Source organism: Protopterus annectens, chromosome 17.part0, assembly GCF_019279795.1.
Source record: "Protopterus annectens isolate FY-2018-M chromosome 17.part0, PAN1.0, whole genome shotgun sequence".
NCBI lineage: Eukaryota > Metazoa > Chordata > Ceratodontiformes > Protopteridae > Protopterus > Protopterus annectens.
In genome coordinates, this window is record NC_056751.1 from 354,935,305 (window position 1) to 354,961,278 (window position 25,974).

Genomic DNA, 25,974 nt, shown 5'->3' on the forward strand with positions numbered 1-25,974 from the left:
TGCAGAATGTCCAGATTTTTGCCTATTTTTGGTCTGTTCCTCATAAAATTTGTGGTTTTCAGACAAATCATTGAGGATTGAAGTCACTAAATAATCACAGAGATTTGAGTTTCAGACTTCATATTCCTCAGAAAATATATAATAATGTAAAATATGTCATACTAACAACTGTCTAAGTTTAAAGGAGCAATATTTAAAGTCTGTCCCTATTTTTGGGCCTTTGTCCTCCCATTTTTCTGGCATTGTCCAGATTTCTTGCGCTGAGAGGTATGATTGTAACAGCCGAGTCGGATCCGACGGATCAGATCCATATCCATATGTGAGGAGAAGTGAAAATTGACAATACAGATGGAATGTTATGGTGAATACAATGCTTCTTTTTTCTGTACTACAAGAAAGGAGTATTACTAGCCAGCAGTAATCATGGATTTTAATTTATAAGAAGTACTTCTTTCAAGACTAGAGAGGGAGATCTGTTGCCCGTGTAAGGGCATTTTAATGGACTGGCTGTGCTAGACTTCTATTATTTTATAAAGATTTTACTTATATCTTTTTTCTAAATAATGTACACCATGTACATCAGCTCATGTGACTCAGGTGTGATAAAGTTTAGGTGAGGAGTGGGAAGCGTTATAAACACCATGGTACTTTAAAGCTACAGTACAGATTGTCCAATGTACTACTGGATTTAAACGGCAACATCTCCTTTTTACTTCATATAACAGGATCATGGGATATAGACATACTAGGGGGTTGTGATTCTGAATGGATAAAGGTTGTAACAAGCTTCTTCTACAGTAGGCTACAGATACAGAGGAGGAGGAGTCTCTAAAGTGATTAGTAGATTTCATTGCTAACTGATCCTGATGTATTGTTCTTAGTGGTCTAGCAGTTTTATTTTTATTTTTGAACAAGATTGTATAATATGGAGCAATTGTTTGAGTTGTTTTATATGTTGTGCATTATTTTCAGGTGGGAAAGTGTCATGTAGTTTTGTCATTCTAGCTAGTTTATCTTTTGCTAATCTGCACAATGATTTGCTTTGTTTTGTACATCTGCTAATTAACTGTCTTGTAAGTTAATTTCAATCAGTGTGAGTTTTTGTGTTGGTTAAAATTGATAAAACATATAGCAAGCTTGGAATAGAAGTGTTCTGTCTGCTGCTATTACTGCCTTTTGTGTTAAGGATGATGTTGATCTGTATAGTATTCCAAGTTTATTTTTGATGTTACATATTCTTTTTGATGTTTGAAACTTAAGTTATAAGCTATGATAAATGTATGTTTAACTTTTTCTGTGATAATACTGTTTAGAGAGATTAGTTTGAAATCAGCATAGAACATTTTGGAATTTTCAGGACCAAATAGAAATATTATTTAAGCATTTAGTAATAAATTAGATTCTACAATCCATGTTTCAGTGTTTTGGAGAGCTTGCTGTGTGAGGTACAGAAGTTGAGCTAGGGTTATGGCTGACTAGATGATTGTGGAATCATCTGCTTATTGCAGTGTTGAAGGATTGGTTATTTGTTATATATGTAATTAATAAGCATGTTAAATTAGTCAGGGCCAAGTATAGGCCCTTGTGTGAACACCCAATGTGATTCAGTATATATGAGGAGTAGATATTTTTCTAATGTACACACTAGTTTTTTTCATATTCTTCTAATGTACACACTGGGTTCTTTCATGGAGGCAACTGTTAAACCCAAACATTGCATTTTTATTCCTGTCAAGACTAGCTAATCTTGTTATACGTAGTAGGTGTGAAATAGAGTTGAATGTTTTTGATAAAGTCTTAGACATGGGAAGGTCCTGTACCATGTCCTGGCCAGAATCGTTGTTCAGAAAGAAAATATTTTGATAGCAAGTGTTAAAGGATTTATTTGTGTTTGCATTTTCTAGGATTTTAAAGGAGTGTCATGATAGGAATAACAATTTAATTGACAAGTCTTGTTTTGTAATTTGCCACCTTTATGAAGTAAGGTGATATAATTTTTTTTCTACAGTGTAGCATTAATGATCTATTTACGAGTATTGCTGTAGACTTTGTGATGGATGTGGCAGATGTTTGCAGATACTCTCCAGGAAGATTACCTGCTACTAGTGTGGTTGATTTAATTTTTTAGTAGTTTTAAACAATCGTTTGGGACTGTTTGAAGGTTGTATGAACTTTTTGTGTTACTAGGGCATTATGAGACCATGAGTGTTTCTGGACATTTACATAGTCGATTTTATGGTATGAAAATTCTGTTTACATCCTATGATGCAGTTTGTCTCCTCAGAAACTGCATTTGGCTGACCTTGTTCACTTGTTTTTGTCAAAGTATTGATACAGTTCCAAAACTGTTTTTGATTTGCTTTGTATGAAAAATGAATTTCAGGAAATAGCATTTCTTGTCTAAAGGTATCGTGTTTTACTTTATATTTAAGTTATTTATTTTGTTGTAGTTTTCTTGTGGTTTCATCTATTTAACATTCTTTCCATGCCTTATCTCTGTAAGACATGCATTGTTTTGTATTTCTGGTTCAAAATAATTCAGATCTAGTGTCTATTTTCCTCTGAAGAGGTACTAAAAATTGTGAATGTTTGAAAAAATGTTTTATAGAACGGTTATATTTATATTTTCTTTCACAAACACTGTCAGTCGTTAGTTTTTCTGATGTGATGTATCCCATCATACCAATCTTATAGTCAGTCTTTATAAGCTTAATTACTCCACCCACCACACTCCCTGTCAGTTCTTCATGTTTTATACAAAACTATCTCTCAGTTTTCATTCCCCATCTCTGGTTTTTAATCTAACTTTAGCTGCATCCACTGAATCCACTTTATTCTGATTTATTTCATGTCATACTTTTGTGATTTTTTTATTCCGTAAGTGCATTATGCTCATGTATAGAATACTTAAATGTGCTTATCCATATTTCTACTATCGAAGATACTCCTCAAAAATGAATTTGCTTTTGTTGCTATTATTTCTCAGTTCTTAAAAAGTCAGTGACCAGAATTCTTGTACAACACAAGTTTAAGGGAAGATGGTTATACATACATAGCTGATTTCTGTAATACAAGTTGTCTTATTGTTCTTCATGTGTGACATATCTTTTATTTTCGGTGCCTGGTTTGCTGTATATCCATGCTGTTATTAAAGATGACATCCAAGTGTCTTCCTTTTTTTTAAACAAGAAAAATCTTTATTAAATTAGCACTTATGACATAGGCATTCATACATTATATAATTGAAAACAAACCCTATTGATATAATCCTAGTGGCAAGCATTATACATCACAAACCATATTGGATATTTTTAGTTGCAAGCATTATACATCGCTTATAATCTGCCCAATCATCGTCAGTCAAACATTACATAGTTCATTCAAATCCTGCCTTCTTTTAAATTCCAATCCTTCCCGGCATGCATTGTTCCCACAGTTTCCATTTTTTTCTGTGCAATTTGCTCCCACCCTTTTCTAAAGATCCCAGTTTCAATTGTTTTAACTCTGTTACTATATTCACTACTTCTAGTTACAGCTGGTTTAGACTTTTGATTTCTATTTTCTAGTAAGTGCTTTCTTGGCAGCCACTAAAATAAGACTCAGCAAGGCTTTACTATGTCTAGGCAATTCCGATTCTGTATCATAGCTCAGGATAGTAATTTCCATAGATACACCAATTTGCTTACCCAGTATCTCTGATAGAGTAGTCTGTGGGGAGTCTTTAAAGGCTGCCAACTCATTACACTCCCAGAAAATATTTTCCCAGTTACCTCTATCTTTCCTATCACACCTCTGACATTTGCTGTCTACCTGAGGAAAAATTCTCCAGAGTCTGCTTTAGGTATAAAAATAAACACTTCCAAGAAAAAGTCATAAATCTTCTAGATTTTGTTGCATATTTGGGAGACATACATATCTCCCCTGTTGTTTCTTTGTGAATTGTTTATCCAATCTCTCTCTCTTCCCAATCCTTTCTTACCTCCTCTGATTGATTCTTATAGTTGTCACGCAATATTTTATGTCCTTTACTATTTATTCCTTTTTAACAGTGGCTTCTATTCTAGATTCTACTAAAAAAATCTATGAGTGCTGGTCTTTTATTTAGGACCCCCCTAATTCTTTCTCTTTCCTATACTCTGATATCAATCCTTGATAGTGAAGACAGTCTCTAGCCTGCAGTCAAAATAAATTCTTGGCCTCTTCCCATTCTATTACCTTTTGCTCTCTAATTATTTGTTCCTAATACCTTGGTTCTTTTGCCAATTTTCCCAATAAGTTCCAGCCTCCTCTTGCCTATTGCCTGTATCCCTAATTGCAGTCATCCCTATCAGTAGAATATCCTTTCTGCATTCCCATGTTGGCTTAGTTCTTAAAATACTTTCTGATTCTTTATGTATATACTATTCTGTATGATTATTGTTATTATCCTTATAGATCTACATCCAAAATACCAGTATCTCCATGTTTCTTGAGCCCCCCGCCCATTTCATCATCATCCCTTTCCACTTTGAATTATAGGTTTCTGCTTGTGCTATGTAGAGGAGCCTTAAGTGTGTAGCTCTAAAGTACCCTTTCAAAATGTTCCACAAGACTGAAATATAATTTTCTGGTTTTATCAGGTATAAAATAATATCATCTGCAGATAGAGCCAGCTTTTCTTGACTACCATTCCAATTATGTCCCTGACTTTCTGAGTCCCTTATTTTCTTTTCCAATGGTTTTAAATAAAATGCAAATAGCTAAGGGGGAGGGAGGGACACCCCTGCCTGTTTCCTCTGCTCAAGCAGAAATTATCAGAGAGGAACCCACCCACCCACTTTAATTTTTGCCTCCAATCCCACATACATCCTCCTAATCACCTTATAATTTTATCAGGAAATGCAAATGGTTCCATTGCTCTGCTCATAAATTCCCACCTTACTCTATCAGATGCTTTCTGCATCAGGACCCACCAACAACAGTAGTATTTTCTTATGTTTCTACTTCCCTCTGGATCATCAATGTTCTGTTAAGGTTTGCCTCTCCTCCACAAAAAACATTGATCCATATCTGTCAATTTTGGCATAATTTTTGCAATTTTTTTAACCATTATAGACATAAATACTTTGTCATCATGGTTTAGTAATGAAATAGGGTTGTGTGAAGCTGGATCTAATGGGTATTTACCCTCTTTGGGCATTATAGTTACCACTGCTTTCTTCCAGGATGTTGGTGATACTCCTGTTAAAATACTGTTAAACAAAACCTTCCAGATCTTTCTCAGTTTTTTTTACTCATAACTTCCAAACATCCACAGGAATACTATCTATTCCTGGGGACTTTCCTGTGGATTGGTTATACATCACCATTTTTATCTCATCTCTTCCTATCCTTACTGTTAGTAATTGAGCCTCATCTGCCTATCTTGACACATTTAATTCTTCCAGAAACATTTCCATTTGTACCTTTTCTTGCTTTCCATATTTCTTATACAGACTTTCATAGAATTTCTGAAATATTTCAAATACCTCTCCAGGATCTGTTGTTATCTTCCTTGTTATAGGCTCCCTAAGCTTGGTGACCACCCTTTCTACTTTCTGTTTGAGTCATAGTGCTAAAAGATTTTGTGCCCTAGAGTTATTATCAAAAAACAGTTGCTTAACAGCAATCTTTCTGAACTCATGCATATTGTCAAGGTAATCCCTTATTTTCTGTTTAGCATTCTGCAGTTGCTCCTCTTTTTGTTCTGTGAGACTCCCCCTATTTTGCAATAGTTTAACATTTGTCATTCCCTCTAAATAATTCTTGTTAGTTCATAACCATATCTTTCTTTCTTTTACTTCCACCCTACTTTTAAACTTCACTTTAATTTTATCCTACTCCCTAGTTATATTTTCAGAAGAAATTTCTCTTCTCTAGTAGCTCCTGAATAATTTCCACTAACAATTCTTTAAATTCCTCTCTTTTCAACAGATAGGTAGGGAAGCACCAGTGTCTCATTTTTATTTCATTACACTCTTTGCTTTCTAATAGGTATTCTGCTGAATAACCATCCTGAAAATATTTCCTTATTAAATTCACATGTCCAGTTTGTTCCAAGGGTGTCTCCTGTCACATAGTTGTTTGTACTCTACATTTTTAATACAATTCACTACTCTTTCTTTTATATATATATATATATATATATATATATATATATATATATATATGGGTTCATGTCTATCGATCGACAACTCACTATATCGACATCCACTCCACCGACATCTGAAATACTCGACACCGCAAATCACGGACATTTAACAGGTAAGAGATTTAAATTTAGCTAATCATGCCTACCAGACATGCATAACACTGCCATACTTACTAAAACATGGTAGGCATGATTAGCGAATTTAAATCTCTTACCTGTTAAATGTCCGTGATTTGCGGTGTCGAGTATTTCGGATGTCGGTGAAGTGGATGTCGATATAGTGAGTTGTCGATCGATAGACATGAAACCATATATATATATGTATATATATATATATATATATATATATATATATATATATATATATATATCACATTTAAAGATAGTACAGAAAGCGTCATTGTATTAAAAAGTTATTATTCCCACTTTTTATGTGTAACTGCTTTTTTGTTAAGTGTCTAGTTCCAGCTTTTGTGTCACATGCATACACTGTTTGGCAGGTTGATCTTTTATACAGTTTCTTGTCATATGTATTTGAGCCTATGTAACATCTTACAAAAACTGTTTTATTGAAAGCCCTCAAACAAAAAATAAGCATAGCCCAATACCCCTAAACCTGCTAACTTAATACTAACACACAAAACTATGTGCATCTTCAGATATTGACGTTTTACACTGCTGATAGAAACAAGTGTCTCAAACTGATAGCTACACTCCTAGATGTGGGTTAACCTAAAAGAAGGGTTGTCCATGTTAAGGTGCATGGTACAGCCTGTGTACTATTAAGAAAAAAAATAGCTTTACTTACAGTAAACTTTCTCCCCCCTCTTCCCCTCTCCTAAGTATTTTTTTCTGAACACTGATGACATGAAGTAGGGTATATGCTTTAGAGTCCCCTGCAAGTCTAACACAGTAAAAAAAGTCCAATATTTCCAGATTTTCTTGTTCTGCCCTGTTTCACAAATAGAATTATTGCTTTGTAACCCCCACATTTGTCAATTTCCAAGTTACTGGTTCTATTCTTGTTCATCTGCATCTCGCAAATCCAACTTTGCTTCATTTCCAATGTACTCACGATTCTTCTAATCAACTCTTCCGCTTTTTTTTCCTTCTCTCAAGCATTTTTTGTTAAAACATTGGAAAACATTTCACAAGCATGGTCTCTCTTTGGTCCTTATTACCAGAAGAACAAGAAGCAGAATCTCCTTCTGTTTCACAGCACATTTTTTGTTGGGCAAACTTTTGTATTTCTTTCTCAGGATGTACTGTATCAAAAAAATGAATTTGCCCCTCCAGGAAAGAATACTTTATAAAGATATCTGGGTACAGCAATTTGAATCTCAGACCTGATGTTCATCGTGCATACAGCTGCAGTCATAACAGATGGGTTCTCCTGCCGTCAGGCGGGTCCTTGGTCGGCCGAATTCCAAAGTCTAGGTCCGGCGTCGGTTGTCGTCGCTTTCTTTCCTGACGTCAGTGCGACAGGGGTATATAAGACACAGCCGACGCCATTTTCTTCAGTCTTTTTTGCCGCGCGGTCCCCGAAGCAGAAGCAGTTCACAAGTGCCGGTCGGCCAGCTCCTGAAATTACGAATATTTGGAAACCGAAGTCTTCTTTAAAGCTAAGTACCCCGTTGGGGAAACTTTTCTTGCCTCAGACCGATGTCAGACAAAGTTAACAATTGTATTTCGGGTACAGCAATTTGAATCTCAGACCTGTTTCTCAGCATTCTCTGAATAGTGAAATAAACTTTCTCCTCTTATGCCTGGTGTACAGTAAGTAATCATTTTCCAAATGCACTCTGCTGTCTCCCACTTTAAGTACTTTGTCTAAGTAATCATTCTCCAAATACACTCTGCTGTCTCCCACTTGTAGTACTTTGTCCTTCTGCTACAGTTTTGTCAGAATCAACTCCTTCTAATGGTAGGATTTCATCTTTACTATTAAAGATTTAAGCTGATTTCGCTTAGCCAGGTTTGGAGCATACACACAGTATGCTCTTTCAATTAATAACTTCTGCTGTGGAATATCCATCCAGTTGCTTATTTGTGCTTTTATAAAATTAATAGAGTCTGTTCATTCCAACTTCTCTGATACAGCAGAAAATCTCAGTTTGTCCTTACATGCTTTGTCCTCTAATTCTGTTATTTTTTTAAACATCTCTTCTTGAACAGGCTTGTATTCAGCCAGCCTTTTCTTCTTGTTGGCCTCTGATTTTTGCAGTTTTATCAACTTGTCTGAATATCTCTTTAAAGCTTCTTCCATTTTTTCCAGCCTTTTGTTATTTCAGTTGATATACTCCATCAGTGTTTTATTTATTTTTATCAGCTTTGTGTACAATTATCTTATACATTCCTTTAGGTTACTAGAAATCATTTCTGGAGTTTGCACTGCTTTGTGCTGAACAGCTGCAGTACTCTTCAGTCAGTGTTTTTTCTCACCTTTTGTAGCTGATTTTCTTTTAGGTCCTCTCATTTCTTTTTTCCTGGCATCCAAGCAGTGCACATACTAGCCAGTCACTGAAAATTGCCAAGAAATATAAGTCCTCTGGCTTTGTCTGCTGAGTTTCTGTTTTCACACTGGAAGAACTAGAATTATGCTTTACTCAATCTGCATCCATCTAGGAAGTCCCAAATGTCTTCCTTTTCAGCTATTTCACCACTCCATTACACTCACTCCATATTTTCTTTTCTGTGTTTTCTTCATATCATTACGTCCGGCTTATATAATGTTTTATAGATGTTTTATTCTCTTGTAATGCATTTAAGACATCACACAATTCTCCCTATTCAAGCCAAATCTGATATAGTAATCAATTTATCATTCTTAGTCATATGTGTGCCAGTTTTCTTTAACTTTGACTCTCCATGTTAGAAGATTGCACTCCACCTTCTGTCTTCTACATTTTGTTTTTCTGCTTCTCATTTCTCTCTCTGATTTTTAACTCACATTTCTTTCTCTTCAGCTTTCTGTTCCTTTACAGTTAGATTGTTTTCTTATGTTTTGTTTGTTAATCATTCAAGTGATACCATCATATGCCAGAATTATTTCCACTGGATCTCAGAAGACATTTTCTCATTTATTTTCTTGTTAATCTTCCTATTTCACCATTTTGTGTGGTGTAGATGGATAAAACCATAATTATGAACCAGACAGCCGGAGTTCAAGTTGTAGTTCAGGCACTGGAAGCATTGGAGGGAGGGTGGGGCTAACTGCCAGCTCACCCATCCTGAAGCTAAATAAAATCCCAAACCACTAATGCATATTAATATAACTTAATAAAAAAGACCCCATTAACTTCAACAGGGAAAACAGTAAGAGTACCAAACCTGGAGATACTTAAAGTGCACAACACTAACACATAAAAAAAAACATTTAAACAAAGCTTAAAAGATCTTTCATATTTGTGCACCCTCCAGCACCCACATACTTTTGTGGCTATAGCAGAAAATAAAAAAAAAATTAACATCAAATCTAAAACATTAAGAAAAAACAGTTTCAACATGCAACTATACATATTAACTACCAAAATCACAAAAGCAACCAGTACCCACACCTACACAGCACAGAAACTAAAACAATTAAAATGAAACACACACCTTTACATAACACCCCACCACAAAAAAGTCATTTTATGGTGCACAAAGTCATCCAGTATACAGCAGCAGCAGATTATGGAGTGTATTTGACCTTACCAAGCCGGTGATGATGGCCTGTTTTGTGCATGAGCAGAGGCATACATGTAAGCATAAGCAGGTGGCACTGTGAGCACCCACAGAAGTGCATGTTTACACATTAGCCACCATAGCAGGCTTAGGCTACAGTGAAATGCCCCTATTCCTGTCTCAAAGAATGATACCAAGAAGAAGCAGGGGTGTAGGGTAGTTCTCTGGCCAGGAGACTATTAGGTTATTATGTCCTTAAAATTGGAAGGCCCTGGTCTATGAGGATGGTGAAGCTAGACCCACAGTCTACTAGTATGTACTTGAATACCAGTCAGTAGAGTGAGGTTGGGAGCACACAAACAGCCTCACTGCTTGCCTGGGTGGTTGCTTCTTCCAGTAGGCTGTCACCCCAGGGTCACTGGAGAGACTGTCCAATCCCAGGGGAATGAATGGGCTTAATATCAAATAGAGGGGACTGGTGTTTGGCAGGCAGGGAGGCAAAAAGAACATACACAGTTCCTTTTTCTTCGACTGCATATGCTCCTTTCCTATACTTCCTGTCTGTTCTCTTCATACTTATCATTATCTGTCAACTATATATTACTTCATCCAAAACCCCGTTCCTCCTTTGACCTGTTTCTTACTTTTCTCAAACCTGTCCTCTTAATTTTCATACCACACCATATGAGTTTTTCTTTTTAATCCCTTTGCTGCTATTTAGACTTTCAAGCTTACTTCTTTGTCTTCCTTTTATTTCTTCTGGTTGTCTTCCCCCAAGTTAAATATTGCCCTCCCCTTTCTCTGTACTTGACTTCTAAATATCACTTTAGTATCTCTTGTTTTATTTTAACAATTTGAAATATTCCTTAAAGTGTTACTTCCTCATTTTTTCTTTGTTTTCTGTTTCCATATCTCTCTATTGCTTAGAGGTCTGAGTTGTTCACCTTCTTGAAATATGTTTTTTACTTATTCCTGTTGCCTCAGTTTTAATGAGATTCTTCTACCTTCATGAATTTCTCGAAGGGATCTTCCTACCTTTCTTTCAAATATGTATTAATTTTTTGCACTTCCACACTAAAATTTTACTATACATTAATGTTATAATTATATAATGTTATATAATACTTCTGTTGTAAAAAAATATTTATATGCAGGCCTACATTACATTACCGAAAATCCATAAGACTAAAGACAAATTAGCCAAGATGAAAATAAAGAAACTTAAAATGCCAAACGCTTGCCCAGTGTGGGGAATAATGCCCTTTTCCCCACTGTAGTGCGATCCTGGAGTTGGTATATATAGTTGGGGGGGTTTAGCCCCCCACCTAGGTGGGTTTCAGATAGTACGGTGTGTTGTAGTGTAGTTTTGGGCAAGTGTTTACTTGCTGTCAGAAAAATGACATGATTTGTCATTGTAAGTTTCGTTATTCTCATCTTGGTGAATTCGTCTTTGGCATTATGTACTTTCAGTAATGTAAAGTAGATCCATATAAACATATGTGTGCGTGTGTGTGTGCATGTGTGTGTGTGCGTGTGTCCCTGTGTGTGTGTGTGTGTGTGTGTGTGTGTGTGTGTGTGTGTGTGTGTGTGTGTGTGTATGTATATATATATATATATGCAGGCCTACTTCAAATAAATGAAAGACCACTTACCCAAAATGACATTACCAAGACATCGCCAAAACCTGAATTTAACAAATGAACACGATACCGAAGGATTTCACACGGTAAGTATCCAGGTGGCCAACAAGGGGAAATTTGCCCTTTTCCCCACTGTAGTGCATTCCCGGAGTTGGTATATTTAATAAGAGGGGGCAGCCCCCCACAGTTGGGGATATGGGGGGGTGTAGTCCCCCACTTGAGTGGGATTGAGGTAGTCAGGTGTGTTTTGTTTTTAGACGGTGGCCATCACGATACTTATCCTGTGAAATCCTTCAGCACTGTGGTCGTTCAAGTCAGGTTTCGGTGATGTCATCTTTGGTAATGTGAGTGTTCATTTATTTGATGCAGACCCATAACACCCACACACACACACACACACATATATATATGTGTGTGTATATATATATATATATATATATATATATATATATATATATATATATATATATATGTATGCATATATATATATGTGTGTGTGTGTGTGTGTGTGTGTGTGTGCGTGCGTGCGTGTGTGTGTGTATATATATATATATATATATATATATATATATATATATATAGATATATATATGTATCCACATATAAATATATATATGTATATATATATATATATATATATATATATATATATATATGTATATATATATATATATATATATATATATATATATATATATATATATACATATATAGACATATATATATATATATATATATATATATATATATAGACAGAGAGATGTATAGATAGATACATAAGATACATTCTAAGTTTACAAATTGCTGTTTCATAAGAAGTGGATTTGGTTCCAAGCTTTCTGTTGCAGCTTGTCCACCCTTTGGTACTTGGGTTTATGCATCTAACTTTGAAGACCCTATTTGAATGATGTCAAGGAGGCAGACAGTTTACTGAAGGAATACTTTTGAAGGTGATGATAGAATGGCACACTACTTTTGTAGCAGATTTAGAGGGAGGACTATCATTGAAGTCGAACCAAAAGGGATTTATCTTCTCTGTTATGTGGGACAAGTGGAATCTAGTTGTCTGCATTAACACCTGCAGGGTGAGTTAGTATGATGGTAGATTTGAAGTGAGGAGAGTACAAAGGGGTACATAAATACATTTTCAAAACATTGTTTTTACTTTATCATATACTGGTGTTATGCACACATTATGTTACAATTTGAAGATTTTGTATAAAACCAGCTAAAATTGAATTTCCCTCATGTACTTTTAGGGAAAATACAACAATCCATTTTAGTAAAATTTGTCATTTGCCATTATTTGGGTCCACTGTATCCCAAATCAATAGATATTAAATAGCTTGAAAAGATTTCAGAAATGTTGACCACTACAGTGTACTTATTTTTATCCTGAACCATTCTCTCCACATTTCTGATGTGGAACCAGAGAAAAAGACTCAGCAAAATGAATTTAGACAAGCCTATATTATGTATGTATGTATGTGTATATATGGGTTCACTTTAAAATTTCGAAATACTGAAATACCGAATTTCAGTATTTCGAAATTAGAAACCCGAATGTTCACAAATCCGACGGCTCAAAATCGCGATATCACAATCCCAAAGTCCCAGAATATTGTCCATTAAGGATATAGGCCTCCTGTCCCGTGAACCAGCTGTACATTGCACCGACAGTATCATGGTGTCCAACACTACAACTCCACCAGGGAATGTGGGTGAAGCATACACCAGGGTGAAATCACAGGAAGGAAAGGATGTCCTCATAATAGAAGGGTACGTCTACCACCTTGAAAGGACAGTGCCGCAGAAGTGTTTGTTGGGGGCAAAGGCAACAGATCTGGGAGTGCTTATGTAGACATTGGCCAGGGAGCAGGATAGGGTGGATGAAGTTAGAAGCCAGCTAAATGGTGGTAGTCCGCCCACACCTAAATGACGTAGGCTTATGGTACGTCAGCAGCAGTTTGAACACATCCTGGCCAGTCGTGAGTCGTACACTATGGAGGAATTTCTGTTTGCAATAGCACGTTTACTGCAGTTATGAGCCGTAGATGTGTACAGGTCATGGAAGTATTACTTGTTTGTCGTGTGAGATGGTGTGTACGCGGGTTTGCAGCACATTAGTGTTTCATGGTTGTTTTGCAAATGGTGGAAGGTGTAAACAAAACAAAAACAGATGCCAGACTGTATTTTTTGATATTTTGAGGGTTCGGGATTGTGGTATGCGCGATTTTGAGCCGTCGGGTTTGTGAATGCTCGGTTTTCTAATTTTGAAATACTGAAATTTGGTATTTTAGTATTTCGAAATTTTAAAGTGAACCCATATATATATATATATATATATATATATATATATATATATATATATATATATACATACACACACACATATATATTATATATTTATTTATTTATATATATATATATATATATATATATATATATATGTGTGTGTGTATATATATATATATATATATATATATATATATATATATATATATATATATATATAAAACGGTTTTGTTCTTACAGTGAGTGAGGCATTAATAGAAGGTGCCACTTGATTGACAAAGTCGTCTTAATTGAGTGCTATATTTCTTTAATGAGTCCTCTTCAGCAATACTTATAATAAGTGTGCATAAAATGTATCCCTGTTTATTCCACTGGGTGTGTTCCTGTGCTCTAGCTGTCTCCATATCACAGTGCAGGAGAGTGGTGCAGAGTAAAACTTACTGCCAAACATAATCTTGTGAACAAACATTACAGCTGTTATAACATTTTTAAACAAAATGTTTTTCCACTTAGCATTTCTGCCCACTTTCTGCTATCATAGCCATGATGGAGAGCAGATTTCTATATTCTGGTACACTTCTACTCTGAAGGCAGGTAAAAGCTTTTCTGTGTTGTGTACCGCCACTACCATCAAGATCACTGTGTATGTTCATCATAAGGCTGATTAGCTAAGGCTACTGCAGCAGTGATCATTCAAACATCTACATTATGGTAAGTTTACTTACACAGGTGCTCCCTCAGCTGCAGGGATCCTCATGCCCCTTAATGCTGCTCTGCCTGAGTTAGAACCCTTGGCATACACTGCAGACTTCAGTCAGACAGAAAAAGCCACATAAAATTCCCTTAAGAGAAGGAGAGCTGGTGAAATGCCACTCAGTTCTCTTCACCTGTGCAGGCCGTCTGGGTTGCAGTCTGTTAATCAAGCTCAGCTCATACCATCAGAATTTTAAACAGAACCTTTAATAAAACTGGGCACATGACCACAAAAGACAGTTACTGGCTTATGTTTCTGGGAAATGTAAACCAGTGTTAAGAAGGAGAATAACACTGGAAAGTACTGCAGTAGTTAGCTTCTGTGCAGACATTAAAATATGTTGCATTGTAAAATGCCAGTATTATTTAATATGTTGTGAGTGCTATATATACTGATATATTTTCCTTTCAATGCATCAGTTTTCTTTCAGGGTTTCATAATTTGGTTTAGTATTCAGTCTTTGCAACATGTAATTTAAATTTTGTTGACCTTATGGAGTCAATTAAACCAATTATCTGAAAAACAGGCAATTGAATCTAAGTCTGATTGCAGCTGTGAGAATGAGTAACGTCATTTATATTAAAACATACAGTTATATTTAAGTCATATCTTGATTCTAGTATTGAGCATAATGATTTCAATAAATTTGAACATGTGTTTGTTCCAGATGATGCGCCGGGTGTACAAGGGGATCCCCCAGCAGGTGAGAGGTCAGATCTGGTCCCTGCTGTTGGACATTGAGAATCTGAAGAACACAAATGATGGTAAATACGAGGTAAGACCATTTTTTTCAGTCAGCAGCAAGACCAATTAAAGTCCCACAATGTAAGAGCTACAGAGCAAGCCATGCTGACAGATCCTGATGTTAAGTCTAGCTTTCATGCAACAAATGAACTTCCCAAAGAGATGTTATTCTGTTTTAGGATACCTGTTTTTCTTCTAATTTGATGTATTTCTCAGTTATCACATTTCACTTTAATTTTGGTATACAGCTGCGCTGCTTTCTGGTATAGCCATTTTATTCTGCTCAGTAGCCAGCCACTTTCTGGAAGTTGGTAAGAAGTGTATATCTAATACTGGATGCACACTCTCCTGTTTATGTGGAGGCTGACTTTCAGAGCAAAAAGAAAGTTGCTTACATTTCAGTCTCATCATATTCATTTTATTGCTATTGTACAGCTATGCCTGTAACAAATTTGTATAGATATAAAGCCAAACTTGATAAGATATGTACGTTCTGAGTGTGTACATTCTCCCTCAGTTTGTATGTCTTCTGTATTAAAAGTTCACACCTTGGCATTTCTCATACTGGTCGTGCTAATAACCCCTAATTATGGCATATCCAAGTTTCTCATACACATTTATTTATGAAAAGTGCAATATGTTTTTGCTTTACTTTTATTTCCTTGATATGAATTACACATAATTAATGCTACTGAAATTTATTACAACAGAAAATCGTATTTTGAAGGTTTGATGTTGGCTGCTTGTTTTTGGACTTCGTCAAGCCCTCCTGCAGTCTGATCCAATTCCTGTTTATAAACATTCCAGCAGTAAATACTTCAAGAACATTATGTGAAATCTTTTATGACTTTTTTGTCTTGGAAAAGAGGAGTGAAGCTTGTAAATCTAAATAGATTACAGGACAAATCCATGTTTCATTTTTTTTTTTGCATTGACATGTCCGCAGAAAGTTTACCATGGGTTTTGTTTTTCAGAGTCATAGTTATTTCCCCAGAATTGTAGTATCTCAGTTGCCTTGCGGAAAACATTGTATAATAATTGAATATAGTGAATAGTCTGTGGTTGTCCTCACACTGCATTTTTTTATGACATTGCATTCTTCACACATGTGTAGATCATGATATACTGTGTGCACATGCATGTGTGCATCTTTCACGCATATGTATAAAGTGTATAGTAAACTATAGAGAGTTTAATGCTTTTAGAAAGACAGTGAAAAATGAGATAACATATCTTGCTGCTTAATAGACCAACAGTAAGGCAAACAATGGCAGAGATTGGGATTTATGGTAAATTAGTAACTGGCATAGTGCAATTTTTACCATGCAATTTGTATCCACCAAGGACTGAGTCATGTAATACAGGCTACATGATTAATGATTTAAAAAGTACTTGTTCACATGCCATAATGGAAGCCTCCTTTTTGTTTTGTTTTTTCCAAACAGCTCTTACAGGCAGAGTACATGCATCCCCAGCAGACACTCTTTGTGTTTGAAATGTAAGTTCCCAGCCCTTCTTCCACAGTTCTCAAGCACATATTCAAGATATAACCCCTGCTCTCTCAGTTGTACAACATTGCTCATTTCTGGAGAGGTGCCCCTTCTACTTCCGTCTGTCATAATGTAGTATGTCAATGCAAATATCTACAGTAATCTCCTGTCTTACCCCTGTCTCACATAATAAAATAGGCTGAGGCACATGTCTAGGGTAGACCCCCTTTGTACCTCTGTCCTTTATAATGTAGTATGTTAAAGCGTGTTTGTTCTCATATATCTGTCTCTCATAATATAGTATGTTAATGCACATGCCTGGAATAGACCCTTTCCTACCTCTGTCTTTTGTAATATATTATGCTAGTGTACGTCTAGGGTGGTGCACCTTTAACCTCAGTTTCTCATAATACACTGTATTAGTACATGTCTATGATAGTACCCCCCTACTGCTGTCTCTGATAATATAATATGTTAATGCACATGTACAGAGTGGTCCACACTCCTACCTCTATCTTATAATATGTTCATGACTGTATGAATGGTGTTCCCCCTCTTCTAACTTCTTTTTTTCATAGTCTATTATGTTCATACGTTCTTACTAAACTATTGATCCATGAGAATCTTTAGAAGCCTAGCGCTGCATTCCCATGACATTTTTAGCTATTGTAATATAAAAACAAATAACACAAAGCCAGGCAGAACGTTTACATATTCCTCCTGTCCATATGGACAAGGGTACTAAACCAAGGGCAAGTTTGACTTTCTCATTTGTATGCCTAGATTATATTTGAATAGAAAAAGTGAAGTACTTTGCTTTATGTGGAAAGGAAGATGATTCCGAAGAAGTGGTATGTTCTGTGATACATATATGTACCTCCAACATGCTCTATTTATTCTTGAGAAGAAATTGAGATCTCTTTAGCTGGTATTTATAACATCACTGGATTTCTGGATGTGCAGTAGATCTTGATAGTACAGTGTCTTTTAAGGTCTTTTGAGTAGCTTGTACGATACCAAGAAAAAGGACAAGCCTTTTAGGTGGTCAGTGTATTTTTTAGGCTTTAACCCCTTGATTTTCTTGTTGAGAAAGAGTTGCAGTCATTCAAGTTGTGTTAAGTATTTCGATAGGTACATAGCAAAGGAGGCATTGTATTCTATGATCAACCTAATAAGTGCCGTGCTGGCTTAGTTCATAAATACTTTCTTCTACTTTATGAATATAATGTTGTGTATGGTTGTTGTTATGCTCCTTAAGGATCTGCATCCAAAATCCCATTCTCTCCTTGTTTCTTGAGTCCCCCCCCCCCCGTTTCATCATCATTATACCTTTCCACTTTAAATTTTAGGTTTCTCATTGTGCTATGTATAGGAGCTTTACCTGTGTAGCTCTGAAATATCCCTTCAAATTGGGTAATCCTAAACTGCCTTGTTCAGTTATAAGAATTAGCTTATCCCACTTGACTCTTGCCGTCTTCCCCTCCCAGGTAAAATCACCTCTTTATTAATTGCTATACACAGCTTCTCATCTGGTTGATAAAAATATACCTGACCTGTGTATAAAACTAAAGGGACTAAAAACATTTTAACTGCTTGTATCTTGCTATCCATATCCGTATAATAAAGCTTCCAATTTCTCAGTTTTTGTATTATCTTTTGTTTAGTCTCTTCCCACATATGCTTAGCTGCCACACCAAAAACCCTTTTAATCCATACTTTTAAGTACTTCATTTTGTCATATCCCCATAAGTATGGATATTGCTGAACTAATTCATGTGTGCGTACATAAATTACAGCTATTGCCTTTGTTTTAGCTTCATTAATTTTGTATCCCGATAAAGATTTGAAACTGCCTCAAAATGTAATTTTCTGGTTTTGTCAGGTATAGGTTCATAGGTTGATACTAGGCTATCTGCCCTAGGGCATTTATAAGCCTAGCCAGAGTGTGTTTGGCTTTCGCCACCCTTTTAGATTAGGTGACTGTGCCTCTGTATAGTAAGTCACAGAAGATAGCCCTTTTAAGGTTAGTTTACTGTGCCTCTGTCTAGTAGGGACACAGAAGAGATCCCAGGGGTAAACCTACAATTTCCCATCCACTCGTCAAGATTTCTGTTGAAGAGGGTCATTGAGGGGCTCTGCCTAACATAGATTGGGATTTTGTTCCAGAGTGAGGGGAGCCTCTGGGATATGAATCTGTCCCTCCAGCATATCCTATTTATTTCTGTGCTGAGGTTTAAGTCCCTGGAGCATGTAGCTCTAAAGGATTTGGATTTCCTGAGGTGGAGCATGTCCATTCATTTTGTTTTGGACATGGCTTTATACATCAGGCACAGATCGCCTCTGAGTAGGCGATAAGCAACTGAGTAGAGCTGGAGTTTCTTTAGCCTAACTGCGTAGGTCATCTGTTTGAGTCCCTTGATCCTCTTAGTGAGGTACTTTTGGGGTCTTTCCAGTTGCTGCAGTTGTCGGGTAAGGTACATCCCAAATGGGGCATTGTATTCAATTATGGGCCTGATGAGTGATGAGTAGAGGGGCACAATGACCTCTCTTGATCTAGATGTGAACCCTTTCGTGATATGATGGGCTATATAGAAGGTCTTTCTAACCACTTTGGCAACGTGATTGTCAAAGGAGAGATTGCTATCTACTTGGGTCCCCAAATCCCTAATTACTTCTTCCATAATTAATGGATTACCACCTATGTGGTAATTTGTGGGCACTTTGTTTTTCCCAGAGGATGACTATGCACTTTTTGGCATTTAGCTTTAGGCCATGGCTCTGGCACCAGTTATCCATCTCTGTGAGACCCTTTTGGAGGATGCTTGTGTCAGTCGGCAAGTCGATTATGGCACCCAGTTTGCAGTCTTCTGCGAACTTGGTCAGCCATAGTCCTCCCATGTTAGCCTGTACCTCTGAGAAATATATACCGAACAAGAGAGGTCCCAGGACTGAGCCGTGTGGGACGCCACTTGTAACTGGTTTAGAGTCTAACATGACACCTGCAATTCTGACCATGTGGGTTCTATTCCTGAGCCAGTTTGCAACCCATCTTGTGACATAGTGGTTGACATTTAAGCTGGTGAGCTTATTTATGATGCCCGAGTGGGGTATTGTGTCGAAGGCTTTTGCGAGGTCCAGGTAGGCTCTGTGGACTACCGTCCCTTCATCTATGGCCTTGGTGACTGTTTCAAAGAAGTCAACCAGGTTCAAGAGGCAAGATCTGCCCTTAACAAAGCCGAATTGGGTAGGATCCAGTGTTTGGAGGTTCCCAATGTCTTTGTTTATGAGTTCCATGATGATACGCTCCATAGCTTTGCAGACCAGGTTAGTCAGGCTTATAGGGCAATAGTTTCTGGGGTCCATTGTGGCACCACCTTTGTGGAGTGGGACCACTGTTGCTGTACGCCATTCCTTGGGTACATATCCTGTAGTAAGGCTGAGATTGAACAGTGACTTAATGTGAGGGTCAGTCCTTCTTGGAGCTCGTGTAAGATGTAGCCTGGGACACCGTCCGGTCCCACTGATGCTGTGTTTTTTTGCTTTGGAGAGGGCAGCTCTCACCTGTGCATCTGTGATGTCAGGGAGGCTACACTCTGTTGGGATAGACATTTGTTTTTTTGGGGGGGAAGGGGGGGGAGTTTGCACTGAACCTGTCTGCCAGGATGTTGGCAATGTCTGTGGGTTCAGTGTATTTTTTGTCATTTTGCACTAACTCAGAGCATATCTGGGAGTTGTCACCCAGGTTCCTGACATAACTAAAGAAGGCCTTGTGATTATCTTTAGCGTCTTGTGCAATTTTTCTTTCGAAGCTGGCCTTAGATGATTTCATGAGGGATCATAGTTTCTTGCTGGTACTGATCAGAGATGCCTTCCCTTTTTGGGATTTTGCTCTATCATGTAGTAGCTTCCTCCTTCTGTTGTATAGCTTATTTATGGCTGCGGTCCACCAGATAGGTCTCCTGCCTTTGGAGGAGTGAGTCTTTGTTTTATTTGGGATAGCACGATCCATGCATTCCTGTAGGTGTCCATAGAATGCGTTTGTAAAGGATTCTGCGGTTTGGGCCATATTTTCCACTGCCCCGGGGGGCTTTGAAGGATTCCACCTCGGTTCTGCGAAGTGTGAAGTTTGCTTTTGAGAAGTTCATCACAGTGGTTTCCTTGGCTGGGGGTGGGGACGGGATATGGATGTCCAGAGAGATTAATTTATGATCAGATCTTACCAATGAGAGATATACCTCTGGTATGGAACATAGAGTCTTAGTGTTGGTGATGATCAGGTCCAATATGTTTTCCCCTCTTGTGGGAGTGGTGACCAGTTGTTCCATAGCATTTGAATTTATAAATTCTAGGAACCGTTGGGCGAGGGTGTTGGGGCTTGAGTAGTGCTCCCAGTCTATGTTTGGGTAGTTGAAGTCACCCAATATGATGGTGTTTGGAGAGACCTTCGTATTCTCCAGTGTTCTCAGGAAAGCTGAGTGGGGTTCCTGAATTTGGGAGGGTGGTCTGTAGCAGGCTACAAACTGAAAGGCAGTTTTGCCCACTGTTAGTTGCACATGGATGGTCTCCAATGCTTCGTGCAGTGCCACTAACCTGGAGGTGTGGGTATCTTTGATGAATATGGATACTCCCCCTCCTTTTGTGGTTCAGTCCGAGTTTTGGGGCCGAAAAGCATGGTATGAGATATAACCTGGTAGTGCTGGGGTGCTCTCGGGAGCCTTGAACCAGGTTTCTGTTACTGCACAGATATTGATATTCTCCATACTGAGGAGAGCCTCGAGTCTGTGCATCTTGAGGTATAGACTTCTGACGTTGAGCAGCATTACCCTTAATTTCTTTTTCTTTGTGTTGTCTATGGAGGTGGGTTTGTCTTTTGAGTCTTGCCTAAAAAAAGGCACTATGGGGGTGGCAAGAGCCTTAGCCAATATTCGAAAGCCCAGGGGTGACAGGTGCAAGCCGTCACTAGTGAAGCAATGTGGCTTGTCGAGCATGTCATCCCAGGCTGACAGACACTGGATCCCCTTTGAATGACACCAATACTTTAGCCAATTGTTAAAATTGATCATTTTGTCTTTATACTGTGGCATCATTCTTGGTGAGGGTAAGATGCTACTCAAGGTCAGGGTCATACCGGCCTGGGCTACATGATCAGAGAGCTCCTCTATGTCTCTTTTCATGTAGTCCAGGGAGGTACGTCTCAGGTCATTCACACCAGCATGGACAATGACAGAGTCATATTTGTACTTGCTTTGGCGTGACCTGAGTGCTTGTATTATGTGGCGGATCCTGGCACCCGACAGGCAGCTTACAGTGACCTTCTCCTTGTTCACCCTGGTGAGTGGGACATCAGTGTGTCTGACAATAGAGTCACTTATTACAAGTGTATTAGGTGTGTTGTTTAGCCTTAAGGGCTGTGACTGTGTGGCACACTGACTTTGTGAACTATGTGATACGTGGGTATTGTTGTGGGGTAGCGGTTGCTTGGATGTTTACTTTGGAGGTCTCTGCTGCTTGGGCAGATTTTTATTTAGAGCCTCCGAGTATGTTTTTGTGTTTATGTGTTTGGTTTGCTGTTGCAATAGGTCTACGTGAGACTGGATTTGTGGTGTGTGTGGTTACCTTCTCCTCCTGACTGACTGCACCAGTACTGGGTTGAGAGAGCTCAGCCTCCAGTTTGGGTATATAGTTGCATCTCTCACATATATTTGAGCTTGTTCGGAGGAGGAGGAGAGGGTGGTCTGTGTACATAAGGCAGTTGTAACATTGCCTCAAGATTCCCAGATTCACCAGCTGGACTGGAGAGTAAACCCAAAACTGACTTTTGGACATGCCAGAATAGTATAAGGAACTACTTTTTGACTGATCAAAAAGGACCCATAGGGAGCCAAGTACTTAAAGGGAGTATAAGAGGGTGTAGTGCTTTAGTTTATTAGTGCTTACTTATAAGATTACCTATACGAGCAACTGCAGGGCTTTAGAATGAAAATAGAGTGCTTACTTTGAGATTTAGAACAGTTCTAAGGGAAAAAGTGAAGAGCAGACTTTGTGGAGCCGGGAATAGTTTATATCTGTTTAAGCGGCTCTGCCCGATGCTGCGCTATGTGCAAAATCACGCAAGTTTAAAGCAGCGAAACTGAAAGAGATAGGAAATGACCCAAAACGGCCAATAAGCTACTAGTTTCAGGGCTGAGACCACTCCTCCAGGGACAGATAGGCTGCTCTAAGCTCCCCACTCTCACTGGTGAACAGAGAAGCTTCCTCCTATCCATGTAAGGCTATAGGAAATACAGGAAACTATACCACAGTCCGGAATTCAGCAAACCTGAAATCTGGACTAATCTAGTTCAGCAAAGGTGGGAAAAGATAATTTTTTTTTTTCAGAAAACACTGCAAATGCTGTAAACAGGCTAACGCACTTTAGTGTGTAGCCTGCAACAGTTATACAATACAAAAACGACTTAAATTGATATAAAACAAGTGCAAAAACTGTAAAAAGCAGGAGGCAAATGCAATTTAAACTTTTTAAAGCACAGATCAGTTAGAAATTCGATTTTAGGCAGGAAAAGGCAGTTGGAGCAAAAAAACAGAGAAAAAAATACTTAAATCTGGAAAAGTCTCTCTTGGGTCTCTCTGTTGCCTGTATCACACTGCAGGACACCACGAGGAGCTGTGCAGAGTTGTATACTGGCGCAAAACCGCGCAAATGCAGGTTTTAAAACAGGGAAACAAAGAGATAGGAATTGACCCAAAACGGCCAATAAGCTACTAGTTTCAGGGCTGAGACCACTCCTCCAGGGACAGATAGGCTGCTCAAAGCTCCCCTCTCTCACTGGTGAACAGAGAAGCTTCCCCCTATCCAAGTAAGGATATGGGCAACACAGGAAACTATACCACAGTCCGGAATTCAGCAAAACCTGAAATCTGGACTAATCTATCATCTTCAAATAAAGCCAGGTTTTCTTGACTACCATACCAATTATATCCTTGAATTTCTGGGTCCATTTTTTTGTTTGCAAGTGTTTCTAAATATAATGCAACTAACAAAGTGGAAAGAGGACACCCCTGCCTTGTTCCTCTGCTCAAACAGAAATTATCAAAGAGGAACATCACTTGTACCAAAGCTGAATCTTGAACTGTTTTTTTGCCAAACAGCTGCAGTATTCTTCACATGTGCATCCACCTTGGAAGTCCAACAAGATCTGCCATTGACAAAACCAGACTGGCTTGGGTTAAGAGTTTGTAGGTTACCTATGTCTCTATTTATTATTTTTGTAATAGTCCCCTCCAAAACCTTTCAGATGTGCTGGTCAGACTTATGGGTCATTAATTACCTGGGTCCATTCATGTCCCACTTTTGCAAAGGGTAATGAATCAGGTACATGCCAAAGGGTGCATTGTGTTCGATTATTGGTCTAATTAGGGCTGACTATAGTAGGACTATGATCTCCCTAAATCTGGATGCTGTGCCCATACTTATAAGTTGGGCCACATAGAAGGAATTTCTCACAACTATGGACACATGCTGATCAAAGTTCAGGTTACTGCCAGCCTGAGTTCCAAAGATTGTTACCACTAGGTCTACTGTTAGGAGACTGATGGTAATGTTGTAATTTGCAGGGGTGGTCACCTTCCAAAAGGGTATAATTATGCATTTTTTTTGCATTGAGTTTTAGGCCATGTCTCTGGCATCAGTCTGTGTCAGACCCTTCTGGGGGATATCTGCATCTTTTGGGGGTCCAGTGAATGCACCCAGCTTGCAGGAATTGGCAAATTTGTTCAGCCAAAGGCCCTCTCCATTTGCCTTGTGTTCAGAGAAGTATATTTTGAACAGGAGATGTCCCAGTACTGAGCCCTGTGAGACACCACTAGTAAGAGGCTTCTTGGTGGACTCCTCCACCCTATCTTCTTGAGCCCTGTTCTTGAGCCATTTGGCAATCCATCTGGTGATATAGGGATTTATGCCTAAATTTGTGTTTGTTTGTAATACCCGAGTGAGATACTGTATTGAATGTCTTTGCTAGGTAGAGGTATGACCTTCTTGAAGAAGTTCACCAGGTTCAATAGGCATTACCTGCTATTAACCAAACTGGGATGGGTCCAGTGTTTGAAGATTTCTTGTCTTTTTAGGTCGAGGATAATTCTTGCCATGGTCTTGCATATCAGACTAGTCAAATTTATGTGTCTATGGTTCCCTGGGTCTATTAATGCCCCCCCCCCCCCTTGTGTAGAGAGAGATAACTATTGCAGTCCTCCATTCCCTAGGAGTGAAGCCTGTCTAGAGGAATAGAGATTGTACTGGGCCTGACAGGTGTTGGTTCAACCTATTTAGGGGGCACCTTGGGATATTATCAGGACCCATTGCTGCAGTGTTTTTAGCTTTGGAGAATGCACTGAGGACATGTTCTTTAGTGATACTTGGGAGAGAAATTGTTGAATTTTTTTTCCTGGGGTAACTGGGGGTCTTATGGGGTTAAATTGGACCTGCATTTATTGGCCAGCAAATTTGCTATCTCTTTGAATTCAGTATAGGGAGTTCCATTTATTATCAATTCAGCACACTGTTGGGTGTTCCCTTTAAGGTTACATACATAACTAAAAAGTAGTCAAATTCATGTGTCTGTAGTTCCCTGGGTCTATTAATGCCTCCCCCCTTTGTGTAGAGAGAGATAACTATTGCAGTCCTCCATTCCCTAGGGGTGAAGCCTGTCTGGAGAAATAGAGATTGTACTGGGCTTGACAGGTGTTGTTTTAACCTATTTAGGAGGCACCCTGGGATATTTTCAGGCCCCACTGTTGTGGTGTTTTTAGCTTTGGAGAATGCACCGAGGACATGTTCTTTAGTGATACTTGGGGGAGAAATTGTTTAATTTTTTTTTCTGCGGTAACTGGGGGTCTTAGGGGGTTAAATTGGAGCTAAATTTATTGGCCAGCAAATTTGCTATCTCTTCAAATACAGTATAGGGAGTTCCATTTACTATTAATTCAGCACACTGTTGGGTGTTCCCTTTAAGGTTACATACATAACTAAAAAATGCCTTATGGCAATCCTTAGCATGGGAGGCTATTTTTGCCTTGAAGTTGGTTTTGTTGTACTTGATTAGTCCCCTGAGTTGCTTGCTGAAACTGATGAGGAAGTTTTTTTTTTGTCTATTAGACGTAGTCCTTCCTATTTTTGGACAAGATTTTCTTTCTTTTGTTGTACAACCTATTTATATTGGG

At 38.1% G+C, this 25,974-nt stretch overlaps 1 protein-coding gene across 1 annotated transcript in view; it reads left to right on the top strand.

The window, feature by feature from the left end:
• Window positions 1–25,974, top strand: part of LOC122791697 — a 1,032,604-nt gene that overhangs the window by 186,940 nt on the left and 819,690 nt on the right. The window contains exon 5 of the mRNA XM_044059589.1: window positions 15,192–15,299. Coding sequence (XP_043915524.1) covers window positions 15,192–15,299 — 108 coding nt within the window. The remainder of the gene's footprint in view (window positions 1–15,191; window positions 15,300–25,974) is intronic.